General features: G+C 45.3%; 1 protein-coding gene across 1 annotated transcript; it reads left to right on the forward strand.

Moving 5' to 3' along the window:
- The first annotated feature begins 1,318 nt into the window (after positions 1-1,318).
- On the forward strand, positions 1,319-23,782 carry WDR55 (WD repeat domain 55). Its single transcript, XM_077266126.1, has 9 exons — positions 1,319-1,524; positions 3,988-4,038; positions 4,357-4,514; positions 7,080-7,180; positions 7,632-7,719; positions 17,031-17,210; positions 19,248-19,347; positions 20,845-21,014; positions 23,077-23,782. The coding sequence occupies exons 1-9, from the start codon at positions 1,357-1,359 to the stop codon at positions 23,420-23,422; spliced, it is 1,362 nt and encodes a 453-aa protein (XP_077122241.1). The 5' UTR covers positions 1,319-1,356; the 3' UTR covers positions 23,423-23,782.
- The last annotated feature ends 314 nt before the right edge of the window (positions 23,783-24,096 follow it).

The following is a 24,096-nucleotide window of genomic DNA, read 5'->3' on the forward strand; positions in this document are numbered from 1 at the left end:
GATATGAAGTTCTGCAGCAGCTGAGGTATCTAGTATAAAGTTCTGCAGCAGCTGAAGTTTCTAATATGAAGTTCTGCAGCAGCTGAGGTATCTAGTATAAAGTTCTGCAGCAGCTGAGGTTTCTGATATGAAGTTCTGCAGCAGCTGAGGTATCTAGTATAAAGTTCTGCAGCAGCTGAGGTTTCTGATATGAAATTCTGCAGCAGCTGAGGTATCTAATATGAAGTTCTGCAGCAGCTGAGGTATCTAGTATAAAGTTCTGCAGCAGCTGAGGTATCTAATATGAAGTTCTGCAGCAGCTGAGGTATCTGATATGAAATTCTGCAGCAGTTGAGGTATCTAATATGAAGTTCTGCAGCAGCTGAGGTATCTAATATGAAGTTCTGCAGCAGCTGAGGTATCTAATATGAAGTTCTGCAGCAGCTGTGGTATCTGATATGAAATTCTGCAGCAGCTGTGGTATCTGATATGAAATTCTGCAGCAGTTGAGGTATCTAATATGAAGTTCTGCAGCAGCTGAGGTATCTGATATGAAATTCTGCAGCAGCTGAGGTATCTAATATGAAGTTCTGCAGCAGCTGAGGTATCTAGTATAAAGTTCTGCAGCAGCTGAGGTTTCTGATATGAAGTTCTGCAGCAGCTGAGGTATCTAGTATAAAGTTCTGCAGCAGCTGAGGTTTCTGATATGAAATTCTGCAGCAGCTGAGGTATCTAATATGAAGTTCTGCAGCAGCTGAGGTATCTAGTATAAAGTTCTGCAGCAGCTGAGGTTTCTGATATGAAGTTCTGCAGCAGCTGAGGTATCTAGTATAAAGTTCTGCAGCAGCTGAGGTTTCTGATATGAAGTTCTGCAGCAGCTGAGGTATCTAGTATAAAGTTCTGCAGCAGCTGAGGTTTCTGATATGAAATTCTGCAGCAGCTGAGGTATCTAATATGAAGTTCTGCAGCAGCTGAGGTATCTAGTATAAAGTTCTGCAGCAGCTGAGGTTTCTGATATGAAGTTCTGCAGTAGCTGAGGTATCTAATATGAAGTTCTGCAGCAGCTGAGGTATCTAGTATAAAGTTCTGCAGCTTAAAAAATGCCGTGCCCTGGGAAACTAGATAAAAATGAGCAGGGTGGGGGCACCAAACAGTGCCGGTTTTGCACAGGGCACCATTCTGCCTATGACCATAGCACGGAGGCACCGGACTCCGCCTGTGGGGGGCGCTGGCTGCAGGCTCGGAGAGCAGCTCACTGTCTTATATTTAAATAGTAAGATTTGAATTTGCGTCTGACATAGTCACAACAAGTCTCCATGGTTACAGTGGGAGTGACGTAAGCAGCAGGTCACAGGCCGCACAGCACACACACAACTAATGGGAGGCGCTGCAGCGAGCGGTCACGTGGTCCCACACCCTGCGTCATCAGCCAGGTCCTTGCAGGTTGCAGGATCTGCCCTGGGGTTCCCCAGTGTAGCGTCGGTTCGGTCTCTACAGCTGCCAGGACCTGCCGGCAGTGTTTACAAAATGGCGGCGCCCTTGGAGGTGAGCGCGGCGTGTGACTGTGTGTGCGCAGCCGGCCGTGGCGCCTGATGCTGCCCGGTATTTACCCGCCCGCTGCTATCTCTCTGCCTTCTCCTCTGTCCTCTCCCCGGTACCGGGCGTGATGTGTGCAGCCACAGGAGTCCGCGCCGTGCTCCGCCAAAGATGTAGCCCCAGTCTTCCTGTCAGTGCGCTCCTGGCACAGGCCGCACTACAACCCCCATTTTCTGACTTTGTTGGACCATTTGTGACGACCCCCACTGCTTGTTAACCTGTTTGTCCCCGGTACCCTTGTGAATCCTCACACAGTCCACTGCGGGATCTAAAAAACAAACAAAGCTCTGTCAGACTCTGCGGGGTTTTCTTCTGTAATTAGGCCATCACTTATTGAGAGAATAGGTAATAGCTCCCTGATAGGTGGGATGTGACCGTGCGGACCCCCACCATCCATCCCTGTGACCATGGGTCGGCACATTGGACCGCCGTCCGTTCCCTATGGAGCTGTGGTGCTGCGCTCGGCTTTCTCCGGCAGCCCCATAGAGGATGTATGGAGCCGAGGTGGAGGGCGCCCAGTGTCTCCATTCTAATGGCTAAAAGTTCCCCGTTCTGCCCATCGGTGCAGGTCCCAGCGCGACCAGCAACCTATCGCCTATCTTTTGCATAGGGGATAACTTGTTTTCTCTGGACAACCCCTTTAAGTGGTTCCAATTTATTACTAATGATCGAGCACTGAAATGCTCGGTACTCGAATTGAGCCACTCAGACGGGCTCGGCTCAAGTAGCGAGCGTAATGGAAGTGAATGGCTAACTACCATTTTTCTGGGGGAAAATCTCTCCTGCGCCCATCACTACAACTAATCTATATACACGATGAGTGTCACATTGCTGGGACCCCACCAGTCACCAATTCACACTTGAATGGAGCATTGTCTAGGGGGTTGTCTCAAGAGTAGAGATGAGCGAGCTGGAGCGCTCCCGATGATCAGCTGTTTGGTGCCGCAGCTGCATGTGTCGTGACTGTGTGCATGGAGAGCCTGTTTATTGGGCTGTCCATGCGTATGCTGTCACACAGCCGCGACACATGCAGCTGCGGCGCCGAACAGCTGATTATCAGGAGCGCTCCAGGCAGCTTCTTTGGTAAGCGCTATAGCTTGCCAAATAAGGAGGGAGCTAGCGATGTTCGCTCATCTCTACTGAAGACCCAGATCCCCCCCCCATGGGTCACAACTTTGTGATATATGGCTATTACGTCAAAGATTTTTGGGCACGTTTAGTTACCCTTTAAAGCAGCTGTCTCAAAATGACAACTTGTTTGTCCACAGGATAAGTGATATGTTACACTGCAGATTTTTGTACGGCCAACACCCCCAATTTATGCCATCTGGTGTGACAGATGTTCACAAAAGGCAGGTGCTAGGCTTGAAAAGTCTGTCATGACAAACAGGCGGCAGCATAGATTAGGTAGGTGAGCTTTCCTCCATAAGAGTTATGATCGCATGTAAAACGGGTCACAGTGTAGGCGTTATTCTCAGCCATCCAAACACATTGATGGGGGATGTAGGTTGTGAGCCCCAATGGGGACAACAATGACAATATTTGTAAAGTGCTGTGGAATTTAATGCAGCTGTAGAAGTAAGCATAACAAAACATATCCAAGCTTGTTTGTTTACAAAACCTGTTTTCAGATGCAGAATTATGATATTTTGGTGACAAGGCAATTACTGTTGGCACAATTATAAGAAAATGGAAGGAACACAAGTCCCTGTTAAGGGAATCTGTCACCTCATATTTCGTATATAAACTGCGGCCACCGGCATCGGGCTTATCTGCAGCATTCTGTAATGCTGTAGATAAGCCCCCTGATGTAACCTGAAAGATAAGAAAAGCAAGTTGGATTATACTCACCCAGGGGCGTTCCCGCTGCGGTCCGGTCCGATGGGCGTTGCGGTCCGGGTCCAGCGCCTGTACTTTGCTGTACTTTACTGTAGTAAAACGCAAACCAGACAGACTCGGGGTAAACAGATAGAGATAAAAGAAAACTACAATCATGCAAATACACTCACAAAACAGCAGAGTGTGAACCAGGGGAGAGGAATAAGAAGGAAGAAACCAAATGCTAGAGGATAATGACAAACATGCTCATTTATTATATTTTAGTGAATACATTTGCAGGACCCTGGTACTGCAGCCACATCAGTATTCCATGGCAGTCAGAGAGGAGCTCTACAAACTGACTCCTACCTACTTACCTACATACCCCGGTGACTCTTCTAGTTAGTAGGTAAGGTGTGACATCATCATTGTGGTGTGATGACATTGTGTCAGGCCTACTAATCAGAAAAGGACCTGAGGATGCTAGCAGGTAGGAAGAGGTTTGTCATGGAATACTTGTGTGACCGATGGACTGGAATCCTGCGAATCAATTTTCTCATCTCTATTATTTATCTTTTTTTCCTTTCCTTGTAGACAGTGCCAATCAGTAAAGACCTGGACACAAGCCATGAAGAAAGCCTGCAGGTCAGAATGGCCCCTTGTAGTCCTAAAAATGGAGTCACGAAGGCTGAACATGACACCTATAGGAGAGCTTGTGCACAAAGCGGCTTTTGCTTTGGTAGCTGTGTTACAATTGTGCGTTGATTAGAACACATTTATAAAACATGGCTGATTTCTTCCAGAAATTGTGCCTGTGCTATTTCCTGCCCCATCTCCCATTGAGTAGATTCGAGAATGGCTGCTCACGTGTGACCACTTCTTCACTAGGAATTGGGAACCGAGCATCCCATTGTCCCGCATTTGACATGATTTTAAATATCTATATAATATTAACCCGACCAGGAGGAGTCCGAAGAGCTCGACGATACTCCAGGTCCCTCAGAACCCCGGGTGAGGGACACTCCCGGGGACATATTTTTCGAGGCTGCTGTGAACACCATTGCCTTCCACCCCAGTCGGGACATCCTCGCTGCTGGAGATATAGATGGAGATGTGTTTGTGTAAGTCTTCACTCATTTTCTTTTGGAATAATCGTAGTTCCTGAGTCATTATTTTCTTCTTATCTACTGTGTTTTTTGGATTATAAGATGCGCTTTTTAGCAAGAAAGAAAGTTACTAAAAAAATGTGTGCATCTTATAGTCCAGAGGCAGCTTACTGTGAGTAGAACTCCAGCACATTGTCCTACACAATCACGGTCAAAACTTCCTCCTCTCCTCTTGCTCCTTACTGACAGTCTGATCGGTGCAGGGCAGGAGAGGAAGCTACCAGGATTGGCATGGATGCTGGTCATCCTGAGTAGCTGAAGGATATTTTAGGTCATGAATAGTGATGAGCGAATATACTCGTTACTCGAGATTTCTCGAGCATGCTCGGGGGTCCTCCGAGTATTTTTTAGTGCTCGTAGATTTAGTTTTCCTTGCAGCAGCTGAATGATTATTACAGCTACTAGACTGCTTGATTGCATGTGGGGATTCCGTAGCAACCCGGCAACCCCCACATGCACTTATGCTGGCTAACAGATGTAAATCATTCAGCTGTGGCGAAGAAAACTAAATCTCTGAGCACTAAAAAATACTTGGAGGACCCCCGAGCGTGCTCGGGAAATCTCGAGTAACGAGTATATTCGCTCATCACTAGTCATGAACAGTCCCAATCCTGGAAGGAAATTCAAAATGTTGTGTATACACTGTGTACAGCAGAGATGTATGCGTGTGTGTATGCAGCATAGCATTGTGTGTATGCGTGTGTGTATGCAGCATAGCATTGTGTGTATGCAGCAGTGTAGCAGAGCAGTGTGTGTATGCAGCAGTGTAGCAGAGCAGTGTGTGTATGCAGCAGTGTAGCAGAGCAGTGTGTGTGTATGCAGGAGATCACTGTGTATGCAGTAGTTCAGTAAGTGGTATATCTTCATACATGTAACAGAGCTGAGTGTGCATGTAGCAGTGTTGTGTATATGTGTGCGCTGCAGGGAGTATAAATAATTTGCCTGCTGGAAAGTTGTATATGAATAATGCAGATAGAATCATAGAATGTTGCAGAGGAAAACTTAAAAATAAGAGATATTGACCCCTCCACTTCTTTACACCACTAGGGAAGTTATAATTATAAGGAAATACTGTATGTTTTTCCTATTTTCTGCTGTTAAAACCTGGAGTGCGTCTTATTGTCTGAAAAAATATAATATACGGTGAATCCTTTTGAGTATTTGTATGGCTGCATATGTTTCATAAAACACCTAGTAGTGAATCCACCATTACATTTGTATGTGTCTAATTTCACAAGTACAGTAATGAGACGCCTACTGCTGAGTGATGCCATGGTTATTGGAGCCTCCATCATGTGGTAACAGCCGGGATCAGAGATTAATGTTTAACCCCCTCCAGTGTGGAGGTCAGTAGTGCTTGCAGCACAGGGTGCCAGTCTAAGGTTTTGTGCGCCTGATGTCTTTTAGACATGTGTATTTTTTTTTGCGTCTTTTTGGTTGTGGATTGCAGCAACTTCGGCTTTCTTGTTTTTATTTAAAATTTGTATTGAATAAACTAGTGAGCGGTTTCCAATTGGAAGTCACCTAACTGCGGTAATTCATCGGCCGCTTTTTTAAAATTGTTTTGTGTCTTTGGAAGCTTGAAGCTGTTAAGCTCAAGACTGGTCATATGCACAGCAAGTCGCTTTACATTGCTGTGCATAGGTTTATTATTTTGTTTTTGTGTCTTTATTTAACACTTTTTCAGGGGTTGTATAGTGCCCCCACCTGAAAAAGAGCTTGCGTTTTGTTTCCTTTTGTCTTTAGCAGTGCCCCACTCCCCAGCCCCCTGGCTTGCTGCTTGCTCCCAATTGATTGACAGTTTGGACCAGCAGGCGCTGGCATGAGCCGTGCGCTCTCCAGTGCTGCTGTATAAGGCAGCTCCACATGGCACTGCAGGTGGCCAGATCCAGTCAGCGCTTACAAGCTCTACAGCAAAGAGCCTTTAAGCACTGTGTTCCTTGTCTAGGACACTGGCCTGCATAGGTGGCCGGTAACCTAGGCAACCTAAACAATAAAATAAAAAGTCCTTCTGTTCTTAAGATCAGAGAGGATTTAAATAGCAAGTAAATTGCAAAGTTGCATGTTTTTACTTGCCCTTTGCCATTTAAACCATTTATGATGATAACTCAAGGCCCCATTCACACCTTCGGGTTTCACAGACGTGTTCTGTTAGTGTTTTTCATAGAACTTCTATTCATTACAGAATATGAAGCTTTTCACGTCTGTTTTTTTTTTTGCAGTTTAATGGGACCATTCACGCAACATTTTTTAATGGATCTATGTATCTGTTCTGTTAAACTCAGTGCAGATCTTATTCTCATCCACTTTACATCAGTTTTCTATCCGTTTTTTCTTTGATTCGTTGGTAAGATGGATGCTTAAATAACATGCAAAACAGTTGGCACGTGGGAAAATAATGGTGCATCTTAGATGGTTGTAAAAACAGAAACGGATGTGTGAATGCAGCCTGACACGCAGAATCTCCTCTCCCCAGGTAGGCAGATATTAGCATTGTCATCAACCTTGTGTTGTTTCTAGGTATTCATATTCCTGCGTTGAAGATGGGAACAAAGAACTTTGGTCTTCTGGACACCATCTAAAGTCATGCAGGGATGCCTCATTTTCCAGCGATGGCCAGCGTAAGAAACTGGGTTTCTCTTGGGGTTTTGTTTGGCTGTGACAGGATAACGTCAGTAGGGCAATAAGTAATATGCAGGGTGCAGTTGGGTCTTATTACAGCTTTATAAGCTCCTTATGCAGAATGCAGTAAGTTATATGAGCTCCACTAGTGTCATAGGGGATGTCTGATGACAGACATTTATTGCTTGTCCTCCTGTGGAGGCATCATATATCTCCAGAATGGGGGTCCCCTATCCCCCCGTTCCGACCGGTGCTGTCAGAAGTGCTGGCCATGCATGCGTGGCTCTCTCATATCACTGCCATTAGAAATCCAAATACAATCGGACACCCTATAGTTTCTTTATTACGGTAATCCATGTCAACTTTTTTGCTTGATTTCTTTTTGGGGGGTGGTAGTAGCAAAAACATTTTATGTAATATTTCACTGTTGCTTTTTGTTTGTTTTTTTAGGACTTTTCACAGTTTCCAAAGACAAATCCATTCATATCCTTAATGTGGAGGAGGGAAAACTGGTGAAACGCATCAACAAAGCGCACGAGTAAGAGTCTGATTGCATCTATAAGAAGCTAAGTGTGCGCCTCTGCCATGTGCGCTTTCACTTCATATGATCTTGTAATACTACTTTAGGCCTCCTTCACACGTCCTGATATTTTCAGTACTGGAAATTTCAATGTCCCTTTGTTGTCCACGTGTGTCTTCTATGTGACACGTTCTAGAATAGAATTCAGAATGGATATAAAAAATGTGTTAACCCCTTACCGACTGCTGATACGCCTTTAACGGAAGCATTTAAGCGTACTTCTTCCTCATATAATAAATAAGGGTATAGCGCCTCCCAGCATCGGGGGTAGCCGAGACCCCGGGGAACATGATTTGGGTCGGTTTTTACAGACCCCAGTGTTGCGATTGCCGTTATTCATCGAACAACTGCAACCGCAAAAAAACCAAACCTGATTTCCCATTTATTTCTCTCTCCTCTGATATGATCTAGTATACTAGAGGAGAGAGAAATTTGGTCCCCTGAGCCGATACCTCCGGTGTCTCTGAACCATCCGGCTCTGTACCCCAGCCCTTGGCGTCTTCTTCCGGGAATGCACATGTGCCCACCGAGATTTGCTGGCTGGCACCTGGAAACAGTAGGAGATTTTTTCTATTGGTTCATTTTGATCACTGTGATACACCCTATCGCAGTGATCAGAATACAAAAAATAGTAAATTAAACTCCCCTTTGTCACCCCTTTAGTTAGGTAAAAATAATAAAATAAAAAATGTATTTATTTCCATTTTTCCGTTAGGGTTAGGGTTAGGGTTGGGCTAGGGTTAGGGTTGGGGTTAGAACTAGGGTTAGGGTTGTGTTGGGGTTACGGTTGTGTTGGGGTTAGGGTGGTGTTGCAGTTGGGGTTAGGGTTGGGATTAGGGTTAGGGTTGGAATTAGGGTCAGGGATAGGGCTGTGTTAGAGTTGGAGTTAGAATTGGGGGGTTTCCACGGTTTAGGTACATCAGGGGTCTCCAAACGCGACATGGTGCCGGCCATTGATTCCAGCCAATTTTCGGTTCAAAAAGTGAAACGGTGCTCCCTCCCTTCTGAGCCCTGCCATGCGCCCAAACAGTGTACGGGGTATCGGTGTACTCAGGAGAAATTGCACAACAAATTTTGTGGTCCATTTTCTCTTGATACCCTTGTGAAAATAAAAAAAGATTGGGTCTAAAGTAAATTTTTTGTGCAAAAAGAAAATGTTAATTTTTTCCTTCCACATCGCTTTAGTTCTCGTGAAGCACCTGATGGGTTAATAAACTTCCTGAATGTGGTTTCGAGCACCTTGCAGTTTTTAGAATGGTGTCACTTTTGGGTATTTCTGTTATATTGAACCCCCAAACTCAATTCAAATGTGAGGTGGTCCCTAAAAAAAAAAATGGTTTTGTAAATTTTGTTGTAAAAATGAGAAATCACTGGTCAACTTTTAACCCTTATAACATCCTAACAAAAAGAAATTGTGTTTCCAAATTTGTGCTGATGTAAAGTAGACATGTGGGAAATGTTATTTATTAAATATTTTGTGCGATATGACTCTCTGATTTAGAGGGCACAAAAATTAAAAGTTTAAAAATTGTAAAATTTTCTACATTTTTGCCAAATTTCCATTTTTTTCATAAACGCAAGTCGTGTTGAAGATATTTTACCACTATCATGAAGTACAATATCAGTGGGATCCGTTGAAGCGTTCTAGAGGTATAACCTCATAAAGTGACAGTGGTCAGAATTGTAAAAATTGGCTTGTACATAATTGGCTCTGTCACTAAGGGATTAAAGATGTGCAAAGATATAGATTGTAGAAAAAAGCAGCACACCAGCTTGTAAAGGCAAAAAAAAGTGCGATTTAATAACCCATAGTGATGATGTTTCGGCTCTAAGTATGAACCTTTCTCAGGCTTATAGTTCCAAGTGGAGCCGAAATGTCGCAAAATGTTCTCCTGTGTAGATAAGCCGACCCAAGTATAAGCCGAGGCACCTAATTTTACCACAAAAAACTGGGAAAACTTATTGACTTAAGCCGGGTATGCATTGCCCCCTCATCCTCATCCTGGTCTGCACGGCCTCCTCATCCCCATCCTGGTCTGCACGGCCTCCTCATCCCCATCCTGGTCTGCACGGCCTCCTCATCCCCATCCTGGTCTGCACGGCCTCCTCATCCCCATCCTGGTCTGCACGGCCTCCTCATCCCCATCCTGGTCTGCACGGCCTCCTCATCCCCATCCTGGTCTGCACGGCCTCCTCATCCCCATCCTGGTCTGCACGGCCTCCTCATCCCCATCCTGGTCTGCACGGCCTCCTCATCCCCATCCTGGTCTGCACGGCCTCCTCATCCCCATCCTGGTCTGCATGGCCTCCTCATCCCCATCCTGGTCTGCACGGCCTCCTCATCCCCATCCTGGTCTGCACGGCCTCCTCATCCCCATCCTGGTCTGCACGGCCTCCTCATGCCCATCCTGGTCTGCACGGCCTCCTCATGCCCATCCTGGTCTGCACGGCCTCCTCATGCCCATCCTGGTCTGCACGGCCTCCTCATGCCCATCCTGGTCTGCACGGCCTCCTCATGCCCATCCTGGTCTGCACGGCCTCCTCATGCCCATCCTGGTCTGCACGGCCTCCTTATCCCCATCCTGGTCTGCACGGCCTCCTCATCCCCATCCTGGTCTGCACGGCCTCCTTATCCCCATCCTGGTCTGCACGGCCTCCTCATCCCCATCCTGGTCTGCACGGCCCACTCTTCCCCACCCTGGTCTGCACGGCCTCCTCATCCCCATCTGCACGACCTCCTCATCCCCATCCTGGTCTGCATGGCTCCTCATCCCTATCCTGGTATGCATGGCCTCCTCATCCCCATCCTGGTCTGCATGGCTCATCATCCCTATCCTGGTATGCATGGCCTCCTCATCCCCATCCTGGTCTGCATGGCCTCCTCATCTCTATCTTGGTTTGCATGGCCTCCATCAGAAAAACATTAAAAAGTAAACCATCTTACATACTGTCCCTGCTTTCCCTCGCAGAATCTTGTTCCGGTGCAGCGGCCTGGCGGTCACGTGTGCTGCTACTTAAGGGAATGAATATTCACTGCCCTCCACGCCTTTGGGAGTGGAGAGAAGTGAATATTCATTTTTCTTAAGTAGTGGGCACACGTAATTGCCTGGCCGCTGCAGGAAGCCTGCGGCTGACACTGTGTGCGCTATTACAGAGAAATGAATATTCACTGCCAGCGCACAGGCATTAGCTGCAGCCGCCGGCTCCTGCTTCCTGTGACCCGCTGCTCCCCCACTGCCACTCCCCCTCCGTATTCTCGGACCTTTCCAAGTGTGGAGCGAAACGTTGCCCTGACATGATGGGTCAATAAACCACTATATTCCGAACTTTTGGAGAGCTGCCTTCATCTTTTTTTGGATATATTGAGGTTTGGTTTTGCCTGGTAGGCTTTACACTCGCTTATATATTTTGCCTTGCTATTGCTGTACCTATATACCTTGCTAGACAGATAGATAGATAGATAGATAGAATGACTGATGGATATATTAGGCTACGTTCACATTTGTGTTGTGCGCCGCAGCGTCGGCGACGCAACGCACAACGCATGCACAACGCTGCGTTTGCGACGCATGCGTTCTATTTTTGAACGCAAAAAAATGCATCATGCTGCGTCCTCTGCGCCATGCCGCTTGCGCCAAAAAGGACGCATGCGTCCCAAAATGCAACGCATGTCCATGCGCCCCCATGTTAAATATAGGGGCGCATGACGCATGCGGCGACGCTGCAGCGCCCGACGCTGCGGCGCACAACGCAAATGTGAACGTAGCCTATATAGAATAGATAGGAAAGATGTCTTGAAGATATTTAATGTCAGAAGCCCCCTACATATAATAAACTAGCACCCTTTAGTGCCTTTGATTTGCCACTAAAGAGGGTTTAGCCTTACTTAACCTATTAAGTTAAATATTTACCATATATACTCGAGTATAAGCCGACCCCCTAATTTTGCCACAAAAAACTGGGAAAACTTAATGACTCGAGTATAAGCCTAGGGTGGGAAATGCAGCAGCTACCGGTAAATGTCAAAAGTAAAAATAGATACCAATAAAAGTAAAATTAATTGAGACATCAGTAGGTTAAGTGTTTTTGAATATCCATATTGAATCAGGAGCCCCATATAATGCTCCATAAAGTTTATGATGGCCCCATAAGATGCTCCATATTAAAATATGCCCCATATAATCCTGCATAAAGGTTAATAATGGCCCCATAAGATGCTCCACAGACACATTTGCCCAATATAATGCTGCACATGGCCCCATAAGATGCTCCATATAGATATTTGCCCCATATAATGCTGCACATGGCCCATACAGATATTTGCCCCATGTAATGCTGCACATGGCCCCATAAGATGCTCCATACAGATATTTGCCCCATATAATGCTGCACATGGCCCCATACAGATATTTGCCCCATATTATGCTGCACATGGCCCCATAAGATGCTCCATACAGATATTTGCCCCATATAATGCTGCACATGGCCCCATAAGATGCTCCATACAGATATTTGCCCCATATAATGCTGCACATGGCCCCATAAGATGCTCCATACAGACATTTGCCCCATATGCTGTTGCTGCGATTAAAAAAATCACATACTCACCTCTCAGGCCCCCGGCACTTGCTATACTCACCTTTCTTGTTCCACCGCCGACCGCCGCTGTGTCTTCCCCATCTTCTGCACTGACGTTCAGGCAGAGGGCGGCGCGCACACTAATCGCGTCATCGCCCTCTGTCCGGAGCGTCACTGCAGAGGGCGGGGCGCTGACGGTGGAACGGGGAGCAGGTGAATATCCGCACTGAGTTATACTCACCTGCTCCTGGCATGGTCCCTCACGACTGTTCCCTGGCATCGGCAGCTTCTTCCTGTAGTGAGCGGTCACATGGTACCGCTCATTACAGTAATGAATATGCGGCTCCACCCCTATGGGAGTGGAGTCGGGTCCATATTCATTACTGTAATGAGCGGTACCATGTGACCGCTCACTACAGAAAGAAGCTGCCGGGGAACCAGGGACCGCGCCAGGAGCAGGTGAGTATTATTAGACAGCCCCCGCCCCCCCTCCCCTGCCGACCCCTGGGTATGACTCGAGTATAAGCCGAGAGGGTTACTTTCAGCTCAAAAAAGTGGGCTGAAAATCTCGGCTTATACTCGAGTATATACCGTAATTTAAAAAAACAGTGTGGGGTCCCCTTATTTTTGATAACCAGCCAAGGTAAACCAGACAGCTGCATGCTTATATTATCAGTCTGGGCAGAACCCTGGTTATTGGGCCATTCCCAGCATAAAAATACAAGTTCGCTGCTGCCCCAGAAGTGGCGCATTGCATTAGATGCCCTTAGCCGAGCTCTTTCCAGGTGCGGTGGCAATCGGGGTAATGGTTTATAGGGTTGATGTCAGCTGTGTAATATCAGCTGGCATAAAGCCCTGGTGATAGTATTGGAGAAGCATCTATCAGACGCCTCCGTTACTATCCAGTAAGTGAAAAGAAAAGACACACACAAATATTTTATTTTATAAAAACACCCCCCACCTCCCCCCAACTGTAGCCATGGTTCAACAAGTTATTATTAAAAATTCTGGGATTCGGACGTTGTCCACTGCATTCGAAGTAGTCCATAAACGGGAACCTGAAAGGCATAAAAAGAGAGGTCAAGAAATAAAAACAAGAAATAGTCCCTCATTCACCAATTTATTAATAAAACGTAATCCCGCAGCTCTGACGTAATCCATGGTGTTCCCATGACGTCCATCGATTCTGTACTGCAATCTATGGAGAATTGTTCTGAGAACGACTCTTCATATGTCACTCTTGGTCATGTCTCATTAGCGATGACTCTACTGAGTTACTGATGTCATCTCTCGTGAGACATGAGCGGGAGTGACATACAGTATGAAGCACCGTTCTCAGAACAATGCTCCATAGTGTTGCAGTATCTGACTATTTGTCTATCATTTATCTATCTATTATCTATCTATCTCCAGTTGTGCTCAAAAGTTTACATACCCCATCATAATTTTTACTTTCTTGGCCTTTTTTCAGAGAATATGAATGATAACACCAAAACCTTTTCTCCACTCATGGTTTTCTCTTTTTAAATCATAATGACAACCCAAAACATCCAAATGACCCTGATCAAAAGTTTACATACCCTGGTAATTTTGGCCTGATAACATGCACAGAAGTTGACACAAATGGGTTTGAGTGGCTACTAAAGGTAAAGGTAACATCCTCATCTGTGACCTGTGACAAATGCCAGGAAAATTGTTCGGGATGCAAAGAAAAACCCACAAATAACATCAGCTGAAATACTGGAACAATGGGCTGCATGGTCAAGTCTCCCGAAGAAAGCCAAATGACCCTAATGAAAAGTTTGCATACCCCATTTTTTAATACCGTGTATTGCCCCCTCTAACATCAGTAACAGCTTGAAGTATTTTGTGGTAGTGGTGGATGAGGTTCTTTATTTTCTCAGATGGTAACGCTGCCCACTCTTCTTGGCAAAAAGCCTCCCAATTCCTGTAAATTCCTGGGCTGTCTAGCATGAACTGCGCGCTTGAGATCTCCCCAGAGTGGCTCAATGATATTGAGGTCAGTAGACTGAGATGGCCACTCCAGAACCTTCACTTTGTTCTGCTGTAGCCAATGACGGGTTGAGTTATCATGTTGGAAAGTCCAAGTACGTCCCATGCGCAGCTTCCGGGCTGATGATTGCAAATTTGCCTCCAGTATTTGCTGATGACATGCTGCATTCATCTTTTCTTCAACTTTGACCAACTTTCCAATGCCTTAGTAACTCACACATCTCCAAAACATCAGTGATCCACCTCCGTGCTTTACAGTAGGAATTGTGTTCCTTTCATTATAGGCCTTGTTGACCTCTCTCCAAATGTATCGTTTATGATTGTGGCCAAAAGTTCAATCTTGGTCTCATTACTCCAAATTACCTTGTTCCAGAAGTTTTGAGGCTTGTCTCTGTGCTGTTTTGCATATTGTACGCAAGATACTTCGTGGCATTTGCATAGTAATGGCTTTCTTCTGGTGACTCAACCATGCAGCCCATTTTTCTTCAAGTGCCTCCTTATTGTGCACCTTGAAACAGCCACACCGCTAGTTTTCAGAGAGTCTATCTATCTTATATCTATTTATCTATCTATTATCTATCTATTATCTATTATCTATTTTTTTATCTATCATCTATCTATTTTAATGATTCAGGCTGTGAATTTATTGTACTCTGCTGATGAAATGTCAGGTTTCTTTTGAGATGTGTGCATGGTCCGTGTGCCGTCTGACTTTTTTCTCGCACTCACTGACTTGCATTGACGAGTGCTATCCCATTCTCACATCCTCCAGAAGCATGCTGAGGTTTTTTTCCCCATTGAATAACATTGGTCAGAGTGCACTGTGACGTTTTTTCGCATTGCACTCCTCTGATGATTTATACGCTCTTGTGAGTGAGCCCTTATAGTGTTATTGGCAGATTACTCTGCCCATGGAACTTAAAACTCCAGAAAGGTTTTGGCAATTTTCACGACAACTTGACGCCAGTAGGCTACATTAATAAAGCGATCACATACAGCTCCAGTAGTAGTGACCCATGTGGCCACAAGACAAAGCAGACTCAAGGGTTACCGTATATACTCGAGTATAAGCCGACTCGAGTATAAGCCGACCCGAGTATAAGCCGACCCCCCTAATTTTGCCCCAAAAAACTGGGAAAACTTATTGACTCGAGTATAAGCCTAGGGTGGAAAATGCAGCAGCTACCGGTGAATTTCAAAATTAAAAATAGATGCTCCATACCGTTCATTATGGCCCCATAGATGCTCCACATAAAGCTGTGCCATATATAATGCTCTGCACAGTTCATAATGGCCCCATAGATGCTCCATAGAAAGCTGTGCCATATACAATGCTCTGCACCTTTGATTATGGCCCCATAGATAGCTGTGCCATATATAATGCTCTGCACCTTTGACCTTTGATTATGGCCCCATAGATGCTCCACATAAAGCTGTGCCTTATATATAGTGCTCTGCACCGTTGCCCCATAGATGCTCCACATAAAGCTGTGCCATATATAATGCTCTGCACCGTTGCCCCATAGATGCTGCACATAAAGCTGTGCCTTATATGTAGTGCTCTGCACCGTTGCCCCATAGATACTCCACATAAATCTGTGCCATTGCTGCTGCTGCAATAAAAAAAACAAAACACATACTCACCTCTCTTGCTTGCAGCTCCTCAGCGTCCCGTCCCGGCGTCTCTCTGCACTGACTGATCAGGCAGAGGGCGGCGCGCACACTATATGCGTCATCGCGCCCTCTGACCTGAACAGTCAGAACAAGAGGACGCGAAGACTGAGCGGCGCCCGGCGGGTGGAACGAGGGAAGGTAAATATGTAATACTTACCTCCTTCCCCCGGACAGCTGGTCTCCGGGTGCCGCAGCCTCTTCCTCTGTCAGCGGTCACCGGCACCGCTGATTAGAGAAATGAATAGGCGGCTCCGCCCCTATGGGAGGTGGAGCAGCCTATTCATTTCTCTAATGAGCGGTCCCATGTGACCGCTGAACAGGGGAAGAGCTGCGGCACCGAAGACCGTGGGACGGGCAGGGGGAGCGCCAGGAGCCCCGGAAGCAGGTAAGTATGCCTCAGCGCCCTCTCCCCCTCACCCGCCGACCGTGACTCGAGTATAAGCCGAGGGGGCACTTTCAGCCCAAAAATTTGGGCTGAAAATCTCGGCTTATACTCGAGTATATACGGTAATTGCTTTTACAATGGTATTTTTTTTATAATATTTTTACTAGCTATTGAACCCTTTCTACGGCAGGGTGGTGAGCATTTTTATTGGTACTTTTGTACAGTGTCTTCAAATAAAATGGCGCCGGATATTGCGATATGCGCACGCGCTGACTCCGGTGCCATTTTATTGATGTACTGTACTACAACATCAACATAGCAGTGCGCACACGCCAGGCATAGGGATAATGGCGATTGGCAGCGCAAGTGTAATGTTGACGTTATAGTAGAATTCTTCATTAAAATGGTGCTGGTGCGTTCGCATCCCACGTTATCCGGCTCCAATTTGTTGACACTGTCTGCGAATTCGCCCACACAGTGTCTTCAATAAAATGGCGCCGTAGTGTGGTATGTGCACGCCAACATAGCCGTGCGCAGACACCCACTAGTTTAATATCTGCTCCTTGTTCTTCAGCAATCACAAAACTAATTTTTCTAGTAATGTTTTTTACTTTTTTAGCTCTGCACTGAACAGACTGCTCTTGATAGACGAGAACCTCTTTGCCACTGGTGATGACAGTGGGATGTTGAAAGTGTGGGACCTCCGAAGAGGGACATCCTTCATGGAGATGAAGAACCATGAGGAATACATAAGTGACATGGTCATTGACCAGAACAAAAAGATGCTCCTTACAACCAGGTACTGACTGTATACTACTATGTGCGCTGTGATTGATGCTGCTTACAACCAGGTACTGACTGTATACTACTGGGTGCACTCTGATAGATGCTCCTTACAGACAGGTACTGACTGTATACTACTATGTGCACTGTGATAGATGCTCCTTACAACCATGTACTGACTGTATACTACTATGTGCACTGTGATAGATGCTCCTTACAGCCAGGTACTGACTGTATACTAATATGTGCACTGTGATAGATGCTCCTTTTAACCAGTTAATGACTGTATACTACTATGTGCACTCTGATAGATGCTCCTTACAACCAGGTCCTGACTGTATACTACTATGTGCGCTGTGATAGATGCTCCTTACAACCAGTTACTGACTGTATACTACTATGGGCGCTGAGATAGATACTCCTTACAGCCAGGTACTCACTGTATACTACCATGTGCGCTGGGATAGATGCTCCTTGTAGCCAGCTGTATACTACTGTGTGCGCTGTGATGGATGCTCCTTGTAGCCAGTTACTGACTGTATACTACTGTGTGCACTGTGATAGATGCTCCTTACAACCAGATACTGACTGTATACTGCTATGTGCACTGTGGTAGATGCTCCTTGCAGCCAGTTACTGACTGTATACTACTGTGTACGCTGTGATTGATGCTCCTTGCAGCCAGGTACTGACTGTATGCTACTGTGTTCACTGTGATAGATGCTCCTTACAACCAGATACTGACTGTATACTACTATGTGCACTGTGGTAGATGCTCCTTGCAGCCAGTTACTGACTGTATACTACTGTGTGCGCTGTGATAGATGCTCCTTGCAGCCAGGTACTGACTGTATGCTACTGTGTGCACTGTGATAGATGCTCCTTACAACCAGATACTGACTGTATACTACTATGTGCACTGTGGTAGATGCTCCTTACAGTTACTGACTGCATACTACTATGTGCACTGTGATAGATGCTCCTTACAGACAGTTACTATACACTACTATGTGCACTGTGATAGATGCTCCTTACAGACAGTTACTGACTATACACTACTATGTGCACTGTGATAGATGCTCCTTGTAGCCAGTTACTGACTGTTACTGACTGTATACTACTATGTACACTGTGGTAGATGCTCCTTACAAACAGTTACTGACTGTATACTACTATGTGCACTGTGATAGATGCTCCTTATATCCAGTTACTGACTGTATACTACTATGTGCACTGTGATAGATGTTCCTTACTTCCAGTGACTGACCGTATACTGCTATGAGCACTGTGATAGGTGCTCCTTACAGCCAGGTACTTGCTGTATACTACTATGTGCACTGTGAGAGATGCTCCAAGCAGCCATAATAATAATAATAATCTTTATTTATATATAGCGCTAACATATTCCGCAGCGCTTTACAGGTTGCACACATTATCGTCGCTGTCCCCGTTGGGGCTCACAATCTAGATTCCCTTTCAGTATGTCTTTGGAATGTGGGAGGAAACCCACGCAAACACGGGGAGAACATACAAACTCCTTGCAGATGTTGTCCAAGGTGGGATTAGAACCCAGGACCCCAGCGCTGCAAGGCTGCAGTGCTATCCACTGTGCCACCGTGCTGCCCACGTATAACTGAACTGACTGTATACTACTGTGAACCCTGTGATATGTGCTTCTTACAGAAAGGTACTGATTGTATACTACTAGGTGTGCTATGATAGATTCTCCTTACAGCCTGTTACTGACTGTATGCTACTATGTGCACTGTGAGAGATTCTCCTTATAGGTGGCTACTGACTGTATACTACTATGAGCATTGTGCATTGTAATGGGGTCAGATATTATAAGGTTGATTACACAACCACTCAACAATACCTGCCAGTTTTTTGGGTGATTTTACAGCTTTTCTTGAGATTTGTGTTAAAAGACTCACCTGTCCATTATTATGTCTCATCTTGTTTTATTGGGGAACATATAAAATACCCAGGAATGTAGTTTCATTTTTGTAGAAAATCTCTGTAATCCTATTCTTTTTTTTTTTTTCTTCCGTAGTGGAGATGGAACAATGGGAGTCTTCAACATTAAGAGGCGCAGATTTGAGTTGCTTTCTGAATACCAGAATGGAGATTTGACATCTATATCTGTAATGAAGGTTTGTTCTGCCTTGTTTTTTCTGATGCCTTATGATTTTTTTTTTATTATTATTATTGTCATATAATTGTATATATCGACTCTCTTCCTTTTGTGTACTGCAGCTTTTCTTTCTTTATTGCACCACTGGAATGGTGCTTTGAATGTAATTCCCTGCCCCGTCTCATACTCCCCTGCCGTTGCCTTCATCGTTTTCCATCATTGTTCCATCGGTACCCTCCCGGCAGTTACAGTGTTTCATGATGGTGCGCGGAGGTCACTTCTCAGTACAAGTCTATGAGTGCCTGGTTCTGGCCTTGTTCTGGCTCTCATAGACTTGCACTGAGACCTTGTGATGTAACGTCTGACTCTCATCAGTCAAAAGCTGCGCTCACAAGATGGCGCCGTGGGACCAGAGTGTCCCCTAAAAACAGTGAAGGTGCCAGATGTTGAGTATATCACAGGGGGCTGTGGACTTATATTTAAAGCTCCACTACAGCGCTGGAAAGAAAACGCTGGAGTGGAGCATTGATGGCTTCCTTTCCGGGTTCCCTGCCGGTCCCTGTGCGAGCTGTTGACCTGCAGAGACTTCTCTTCCAATGTGTGCCCAGCAGCAGGTGATCGGCTGATTGTCATTTATCCAGTGGAGACCGGCTGGGGACCAGTGACAGAAGCCATGGCAGTGCCGGGGGGAGGGGGGGGGAGAGCATCTTGTTTTTGTTTTGCTTGTTTATTTTGAACCTTGTTGATAGTGTTTGTGTCGTCTTGTGGTTTCTTTTTTTTTTTTTTTCTAATGTTTTCTGATTTTGCTGTAGATCCGTGGCTATGCCACAAAAAAATGCAGGAAGAAGCAATCAAAACGTCATGTCTATCCCAATATGTTATCAATTAAAAACGTCATTTTGTTCCGTAAATAACCAAGCTCTCACACAGCTCTATCGACTGAAAAATGAAGCTGTCGCTGGTCTTGGAAAATGGCGACATAATCCATCCCATTTTTTTTTTCACCACTAAAATAATAAAACAAATGTGACTAGTTTAGTATAGCCGTTATCGTACTGAACTTGTCACGGTGCCAGGTTATTTTTACTACATGATGTACAATGTAAAGGAAATTCCCTAAAAATAATGTCAGAAATGCGTGCTTGTTACAAGACTTTTACACTAGGTTGTAGCGTGAATGGTACAGACAGTTTCATAGGAAATTAATACAGCTCGGCAAACATTTTTGGAGGTTATAGAAGAAACCTGAGTACCTGGATGAAACATACATACAGATGGATCATGCATTATCCATGCAGGAAGCAATTCACACCCAGGACCCCGATACTATAAGTCCATAGTGCCAGCCACTGGGACCCCACTATATAGGGGTATTAGATTGAGCCGCCATTGACACACGGATCAGTGTGAATGATTATATAATGTGCTGTCATCTACTGTGCCTGCAGGATGTAACATATTGATATATACCATATACCTTTATCTCTAAGTCTAATACATCCCTTTCTTTTGCTAGAAAGGCAAAAAGGTGGCATGTGGATCAAGCGAGGGGACCATCTATCTGTTCAACTGGAATGGGTTTGGAGCCACAAGTGATCGCTTTGCAGTGAAGGCAGAGTCCATCGACTGTATGATCCCTATTAATGATAACATTGTGTGCACAGGGTCCATGGATGGCGTCATCAGGTCAGTGGGCACGTGCTCCTTACCTACCTGTGATTCCTGCCATGCTATTTCTTGGCAACATCTTGTATTTCCAAGTAGCGGGTAGGCAGTCAGCCATCGCAGTGACAGGGACTTCAGTGTGTGGCTTGGTAGTCCTAGCCATGGGCTACATGGGAACCGTTGCAGGACACTACAAAACCGAGACCCCGATTCCAGCAATTTCTCTTACTGGGCTGCTTGCTGTCATTTTGATACAATCCCTGTTTGCACTACTGCCTATATAGCAGTGCTCTGAATGCTGAGCCCTTTGTAACCCCGCCCACACCTCTGATTGGCAGCTTTCTATGTACCTTGTATATTGACAGAAAGCTGCTAATCACTGCTGTTGGGCGGGGTTACACAGAACATATGACTAAAATGCACGAGCCATCTAGTCCTGCAGTGATAATCTCCTGATGATAAAACACTGACTTTATTGAAACTGCAAAAAGCAGCCCAATTAATGACACATCTGTGGAATCAGGCTCTCAGACCCTACATCATTCTGCTCCCAGATTACATAGCAAAAACCTGCTGATAGATTTGGTTTAATTAAGAATTTTAATACAAATTTAGACAAGATTTAGAAATGTTTGTAATATTTAATTAATTAATAACATTTTATGGGCTGTTAATCTAAGGCCCTAATTTATCAGTAGCCTAATGATAATGTTACCATTTTAGTGGAGGAAATGTGTTGTCATTTCTCATTGGCCACTTACTAAGGCACGTGAGTGTGGAAGCACAGGAGATGGGATCTTACTGACTCCACATGAGACCCGCGCCTAGCTTGGGGATGTGCAGCTTTCTCAGTTCTCGTCTATGGGACTTCTGAAAGTAGCGTTCTTGCCTATCTTCTGGATTGTCTTTAAGTGAATGGAAAGAGCTCTCCTGCGGCACAAGATGGAGCCTCAGTCTCCAGATGGGATCACATCGCTCAGGCATTTACAGCATAATATGTGGTTACGCCATACACATATGATACCAAATCAGTGTCACCTCCTGTATGATTGGGACATACACATTATATGGGCTGTTACGGTCACTGTTCGGCATACATCATGAAATTCATCCAGTGCACACCCCTGACGTGCCCAGGAGTCATAGCTGACCAGATGTGCTTGACACACATGACACGAGGTGATATATGTGATGTCTCATTCAGTAGAGCGAAAAACAAACTATACTTATGTCCTAAAGACAAACATGACAGACAAAGTAGATGGATTATGTCTTGTCTGGGAAAGGCTGATTTTGTTGATTGGATTTAAAGGGAACCTGTCATCTGATTCATGCTGCCCAAACTGCGGGAAACAGAGCCCGGCCATATGATTTCGCACAGGTATGGTTTACTCTGAAACGCTTCAGTATTTCTGAAAAAATAACCATTAAAGATCGGGCCAAGAACAAAAGCCAGAGACGAGACTAGTTCAATGCTGGTCCTGGATAGCTCTTCCCAGTGCAGCTGCAGGTGCTAACAGGTCTCCTCCCCACCTGTACATAGAGAGAGACCTGTCAATCACCTGCAGCAGCACTGGGAGGAGCCAGCAGGGGGCGTCACTGGACTATTGTGGTCTCTGGCTATGGATCGTCTAACTATATTTTCTCTGAAATACTGTAGCTTTCAGAGAGAAATACGTACCTGTGGGCAAACTTGCAGCCAGGCTGTGATTCATGCTGCGAACGGTACGGGCAGCACGATCCAGCTGACAGATTCCCTTTAATTGAGTGGAAAACATCATCATTGAATCTGCAGCAAAATCTCCATGAGTTAATTGCAGATTTGTTCTGGATTTTGCTACAGATTTGTCATGGATTTAATTGGCTAACGGTAAAATCTGCAGCATAGCTGGACTTACTGCTTGTGGATGGAACAAAGTATAATCTCATTCACGTTGCTGGTCCTGTAATGCGCTGCTGATTTTGTGGCCACTTATAAATGTGTCAGGTTGTTTGTATTTTATATGTAAATCATTAACGAACATAAGGGGGTTTTTTGCATGATAATAAGATAATTAGATCTTTTTTTTTTTTTTTTATCTAGGGCCATTAACATTTTGCCCAATCGAGTTCTTGGTACAGTGGGCCAGCATCCCGGAGAGCCCATAGAGCAACTAGCAAAGTCCAGAGACGGCAGATTCTTAGCAAGCTGTGCCCATGACCAAAAAGTGAAATTTTGGGACTTGTCCAACATTAGCTCCATGACTGTGGATGTGTACAGGAAGAGGAAGAAGAACAGGCAGCTGCCAGCCTTGAGCAAGAAAGCGTTCGGGGGTGCTGATGACTTCTTTGCCGACCTGAAAGAAGAAAAAGTAGAAAATGAGGACAAAGAGCAGGAGGATGAAGAAGATGAAGAGGAGAGTGACAGCGACGACTCAGACAGTGACTAATTGAACATTAATGCTGAACAGACGTTCAGAGGACTTATGGGGAGCGCTGGAGACATCCGTTTTTTAGAGTGCAGATCATACATCTCCCAAGAATCAATAATGATTTTTTTTCAGCACAATAACAACATATCCATTTTATTTTCTAGCGTAGAGGTGGTACCCTCCATGTCCACTCTACTCAGCACAGTGACAGGGCACACCAGCGATGCCCCCTCCATCTTGTATTGATCTCACCACATACTTCTGCTCCGTTCTTGGAGGCCTATGATGGTGACAATATCCTTTTTGTTCCTTAGCTCGACATATCCTGAGATGTGTGCCACAAGATGGACATCTAAATTAATAAACATGTTTTTCTGATATTCTGTCAAGCAATGCGTATTTTGTAAGTGTATACATTGGGGGAAATAAGTACCGTATTTTCTGGTGTGTAAGACGACTGGGCGTATAAGACGACCCCCAACTTTTCCATATAAAATATGGAATTTGGGATATGCCCGCTGTATAAGACGGGGGTCATCTTATACGCCCAGTCATCTTAGGGCTTGTTTCCACTTGCGAGAAACACGTCCGTGTCTCGCATGTGGAAACCAAGCTGTGGCGCCGGCACTTTGGAGCGGAGCTGTGCAGCTCCATGTGTTCCTATGTGGCCGCACGCTCCGCTCCCAAGTGCC

This window comes from Ranitomeya variabilis, chromosome 5 (genome assembly GCF_051348905.1).
Source record: "Ranitomeya variabilis isolate aRanVar5 chromosome 5, aRanVar5.hap1, whole genome shotgun sequence".
NCBI classification, from domain to species: domain Eukaryota; kingdom Metazoa; phylum Chordata; class Amphibia; order Anura; family Dendrobatidae; genus Ranitomeya; species Ranitomeya variabilis.